Source organism: Alligator sinensis, unplaced genomic scaffold (genome assembly GCF_000455745.1).
Source record: "Alligator sinensis unplaced genomic scaffold, ASM45574v1 scaffold200_1, whole genome shotgun sequence".
Taxonomy (NCBI): domain Eukaryota; kingdom Metazoa; phylum Chordata; order Crocodylia; family Alligatoridae; genus Alligator; species Alligator sinensis.
In genome coordinates this window covers 606,381-611,897 of record NW_005842453.1, presented here as the reverse complement: position 1 = coordinate 611,897, position 5,517 = coordinate 606,381, and the positions used below count along the sequence as shown (strand labels likewise).

The 5,517-nt window shown below is 41.9% G+C and overlaps 1 protein-coding gene across 8 annotated transcripts in view; it reads left to right on the top strand.

Moving 5' to 3' along the window:
- Positions 1-5,141, top strand: part of LAPTM4A (lysosomal protein transmembrane 4 alpha) — a 43,362-nt gene extending 38,221 nt beyond the window's left edge. For 7 of the 8 annotated variants that reach the window (XM_006030632.3, XM_006030633.3, XM_006030630.2 and 4 more), the window contains 2 exons: positions 953-1,051; positions 4,303-5,137. In XM_006030632.3, the coding sequence (XP_006030694.1) occupies positions 953-1,051; positions 4,303-4,377 (174 nt within the window). In that variant the 3' untranslated portion in view covers positions 4,378-5,137. Of the gene's footprint in view, positions 1-952; positions 1,052-4,302 lie in introns of all 8 variants that reach the window. The other variant, XM_025212299.1, reaches the window with a different exon arrangement.
- Positions 5,142-5,517: the final 376 nt, after the last annotated feature.

Here is a 5,517-nt window from a genome sequence, read left to right as displayed (position 1 = left end):
TTTCCCTATAGAGATGTTTAATTAAGGAAGATGGGGCTAACTGTAACCAAGGCAAATATGTTAATTTTTTTCTTTTTAAATTCACTCTCATATGCTACAAAAGAATTCTCTGGCAGGTTGCCCACCTTTGTTTTGAAATTTGGATGTATTAGTTTCTCTGTATGTTGCAATTCTTTGAGCAAATGAAAAGCTCTAAACTTTTTAATAAAGAAAGAACTTTCATACCTTGCTTGTCCATCAGTGGGCCAATACAGCAGAGGGATAGTTGAATGTGAATGTGCAGGTAACTCAGACCATTTGATCAAACTCAGTTCCTAGTCTGGAGAGCCACCCAGCTAAGATCTTGTGCTGTTTTGGGATAAGGTCACAGCCATATCTTTAAAAACCCCCCCCCCGGCAGCAGAAAAAAATGAAACATGGACTTCTTTTCTCCTGTACCCAAACATAACAAAATATAAAAAACTTTTGAGGGAGACATAGGCAGATACTGAAATGGCAGACAGAGTGGCTATTTTTAAGCATTTTTAAAGTCGGTGCCTCTGTGGAATTCTTTGCCCAACTAACTTCCTAGTGCAAAACAGTGTCCAGATGCCTCAGCAGTATGGTCCCAGACATGAAAAGGGGATCTAAAAGCTTCAGTTGGGATGAGTAGAATATTTGGGTGTAATTTAGCTAGGCTTTTTTGTCCTTTTGCCTGTGTCCACCTGAAATAGTAGAAACATCAACTTGTAACTCCAGTAGCACTTAGGCCCTCGAAGCATAGCTGGTTGGCTACATTTCATGTGAAAAGCTCATCCCAATTTTTTTAGGCAAAATCCAGCACTGAGGTGGGTGATGCTAGTGATTTCAGTAGGGTTTCACCTGCTTCTGTCAGGTGTGAATTTAACCTAGTATCTGTTTTACTTTAAATGGTGTACTTTCACTGGGTTAAAGATAACTGTTTGTGTTTCAGGCCTACCTAATTAACTGTGTATGGAACTGTTATAAATACATCATCAACAGAAATTTGCCTGAGATAGCAGTGTACCCGGCATTTGAAGCTCCTCCACAGGTAAAGTTTCTTCCTATAGACTTATGTGACCTCTGAAATAATAGGCAATTGTATCTGTGTATGCTTTTAAAATAACAAGGGATCCTAGCTTTGTGCAGGGGGCAGAAGAGCAAAAATCTCTGGAAAAACTTAAAAAAAAAAAAAATTGTTTTTTCCATGACTAAAATGAAACTTGTAGGGACTTACTGAAACTGCAGTGGAAGAGCATAGGGCAGCAGTACCTTTATTCTCATTCTTCTTGTTGCATTACCCACCTACCGCCACTGATTGGCCACAGGGCAGCCCTGCACTTCACTGCTGATTGGCGAGAGGCAAAAAATGCGGTAGAAACATGTTTTATGCTTCTCACGGATCAGAGTTGAGGCATGGGGCTGCTGGGGCCCTGCAGCCAATCAGCGGGGGGAGGAGGGGTGCAAAAGGTGAATTCTGTTTTTGTGTGGGAAACGGATTTCTTTCTCATGCTGGCTGGAACCTGCAGTAACAGTAGCAGCAAATGTCACTTGCTGTCTTGGCCCATAGACTGTACACAAAGGAAATTTAAATTTAAATCATGAGAGTAAAGGAAAAGTGAACTCTGAATTGGATGGGTTTAAAAATGGATAACATTTGATGGACTGGCAGGTAAAAATATATAATGTAAGAGACCTTTTGAGACTAGCACATAATTTTGGTAAAGCCACATTGAGAGACAGGCAGTAACTGTATAACTGCTGCAGTACTTTCCCGATGCGTTGTTCTCCAAGCTTTGTAAAATAATTCCTCTTTACGTATTAGTGGGGAAAATGTGTTGGGACTCCCTCGTTGTCAGGTTTCAGCAAGGCTGCTGGAAAATGCATCTTGCATTTAAGAGTCTGAACTATGATCAGGATAGTAATGGGGTTCTTGTATTAGAGCTTTAAATGTCTATAGAAATGTTCATGTCAGCAGGAAGTATCTAGAGCTCATCAGCATGCCAGCGTGGGCTGTGGCCAGAGCCAGTGCTTTCACTCAGCCCAGGCCCAGGTTGTGAACACTGCTAAATTCAACATCAAGAGAAAAGAGGGGTTGAGCAACAGCGTGTTCAGCCCTTGGGCTCTGGAGCCATGCAGAAGTGATGTCTCCAGCCAGAGCTCATGCTGACACACAGCTCAGAGCTCACTGGTATGAAGAGCTCTGGCAATGCTTTTCTCTGCAGTCCTCGCCTCCAGTGATGCTCTTCTATATGGACTGCTTGTGGGGAAAAAAAGTTGAACACCACTGGTCTAAAGGGTATCTTTTAATTGGGCCCCAGTTGCCCTTAAAAAAGGAGTAGCAGATGTGGCACTTCTGATAGCCGCGTTCCCAGGGGTTCCAGCTTTTCCTTTTTCCCTGGTGCTATTTGGTCACAGAACATGGACTCGGCAGACTAGACTAGCATTGCAGAATCCTGCTTTCCTGTCTCATTGCCTGCTGTTCCATTTGCTTCCTCTAGTTTTTAGTTCCATAGACCAGTATTTTCTTGCACACAATACACCCCAGAATAAGACATGAACCTTATTTGTGAAAGGCAGAATGCAGGACAAAAGATCTGTCTTTGAAAATACTGGTAGGTAGCAGTAAACAACTGAGTGGCAACTTCTGTAGCAAGAGCCTCTGCTGGGGGAAAGAGCAGGTATCAACAGCTAGGTAGCCTGTATGCAGCCTGTAACATTACTTTAGATTGCTGGCAGAGACAGAAACTGCTACTATCATATTTAAATTAAAAAATCTAGAACTCTTGGCTCTGAAATGATACCTTTTATTAGACCAAGTGGGAAATTGCAAAAAAACCCATCTTTTTCTGCAAGCTTTCAGGCTCTGGGAAAAGTATAGATGGTAAAAAATTATGTTTATTTCCTACCTATGGGGACTTTTTACCATCTATACTTTTCCCAGAGTCTGATGAAGGGCCTTTGAGCCCAAAATCTTGCAGAAAAGGATTTTTTTTTTTTTTGCGATTTACCTTTTATTAGACCAACTGGAATCATTTTTTGGAACCAAGAGTTCTAGATTTTTGTATTTCTTTTTTTCTCAGACCAACATGGCTACGAAGTACATCCCACTGTCATATTTATTCACTTAGGTTCATCCTAATTTCCAGTGACTGAAATTTGAAAAATGGGTGTGTGTTATATGCAAGGAAAATATGGGAATGGTTTTTAAACTGGGACCAAAGTCAAGCTCTCATTTCACAAACCCATTCCCTATTTCTTATGTCTTAAAAGGATTTGTTCTGCAGGCCTCAGCTACTTTATGGTTATGGTACTCAGCATTGTGGTTTGGGTACAAGTAAACAATTTGTATAGCAGCTGTATTCCATCTACTCTGCAGGATTGTGTAGAGCCAGGGGGGTGGCCACAAAATGTTGCTGACCACTGGTGTAGAACAGTACAGGGGAGGGAAACACCCACTCATTGCACCCAAAGAAAGCTCGCCTTGTTTACAGCTGTTCTTAACAGAAATGCTGAAGGTAAAATGATAGTTATTTAGACTAGACAGAACCCAAGGCAGTGAACTTTCTTTAAAAATCCTTTAAGAATATTCTAATTGGCCAACAGGCTTTTAAGTTCTTTTGGAGACACAATATGCAGAACACTTAAAGCAAATGCCTGGAAACTTTGTCTGCCCCCATCCCCACCCCCCTCTGCCAGTAGAAAATGCCTTGGAAGCTGCGTACAAGCATTTAAGTTTCTAGTGGAAGAAACGCTGTTCTCCTTGCTAGAATCCACAAGTGTACAAATGTTCATGCTGTTTCTCACAAACCGAAAATGGCAGTTGAGAGAGGAAGAACATGATTCCAACCAGTTAGAAGTTGTTCCCAGGAGTTTCTCTTGGGGGAATGAACACTTGTACACTTTCCTGTGGCTTAACTCTTCCCAGGGACCAGGGGAGAGGCTCCCTACCATGTCTTTAGGAGACCAGAGTCACCCTGCTCCAGAAAAGACATTTATGGGGGGGCACTGCTCCTGCCCCACCTGGAGACGGGAAACCTTCCACTGCTAGAAATGAACACCTGTATGTAGCTAGAGAGATCTCTCTGAAATTAGCCTTTGCCCAGTGAACAGCAAGTGGCATATGACCAAGGTCTAGACTGAGACACGAGCTGTTTTTATACGTTGTACCATTGTTTAGCGTACATACCAAAACTTGGAAGTAAATTCACTCTCAAACCTGCCTGTGATAGGTCACATTAGCAATGTTATTTTCTGTCTTAAAAGACTACAGTTCATCTTACTATTTGTTCTTTTTTCTAGTACGTTCTGCCAACCTATGAAATGGCAGTGAAGATGCCTGAGAAGGAAGCCCCACCTCCCTACATACCTGCCTGAAGCAACGGCTATGTTACTTACTATGTAGACCAGCTTATTGTTACGGGGGGGTTGACTTCTAATCTTGCAGAACTGCTTAAATAGAAATATTCAGGGCTTTGGGAGAAAACTGTTTTGTTGAAGGACACTTTGATATAAACCTGCTAAGCAAAACATGTCTGAAAACGACTATTTGCTTTTTCTTTTTCTTTTTTTTTGTCTTTTTCTTCATATTCAGAAACATTGCCTTTAGGGGATTATGCTACAAAACTTCTGTATATGAACAACTTTACTCTTGTGTGGTTTCTGGTGGTATCAGCTGAACAGCATGCATAAAATGAGGGAGCCACAGATCTGAGTATTTACAGGTGTAGACCATTTAATGTATTGTTATTTTTGTAACAGTAGTTCATAAAGACAATCAGATCAAGCAGTAAGAACAGTTTGCCTTTCTTTAAATACACTGCTGTGGAGGGGGAGGGGGTGTGAATGCGGTACGTTTTATTATGTTTTGGGGGTTTTTTTAACTTTGCACTTTTCTCATACATTATCTTACCGTACTGTTTTTTGGGGGGGTTGTTATCCAATGCCTTGAAATGCTATTTTTCAAGAGGAGTGAAACTGGCACAGTTTTGCAGTATGCTGTGAATGCAAAAAAAAATGCACACAGAAATGACTTAAGTGTGAGAGATGATGGTTGCATGCTTTGAATCTTTATGTATTTTTCTCTTTTTTTGTGATAAATGATTCTTTAATAAATCTTTTAAAGAAATGTTTACCAGTAATCTTGACTGCATTTTTTTTAAGTCAGTGGGGGCCAACCTTCTTTGGCAGGCTTGTGTGACAGGGAGCCAGAGGTCCCTGTTATTTTAAGGAGATAGTGTGGCGGCCAAGCCAGCTGGCCATTGAGCAAAGGGGAAACCCTTGTGTGACTGGGGAGATGCATGGCTGGAAGGGGCTTGGTTTAGAGCCATATAAACCAAGGCCTAAAGGGAAAGGGGCAGTCTGGCCCTGCATGCTGTGGGGGAAGGAGCTCTTGGGAGAGCGGGGCTTCAGGATGCAGGCCCATGGACACTCAAGCTACCCTGGGGAGCTAGACAGAGCAGCTAATGGGGTTGAGGTGGGGCATTGACCCAGGGTGGGTGATAGTTCAGTTAGAGA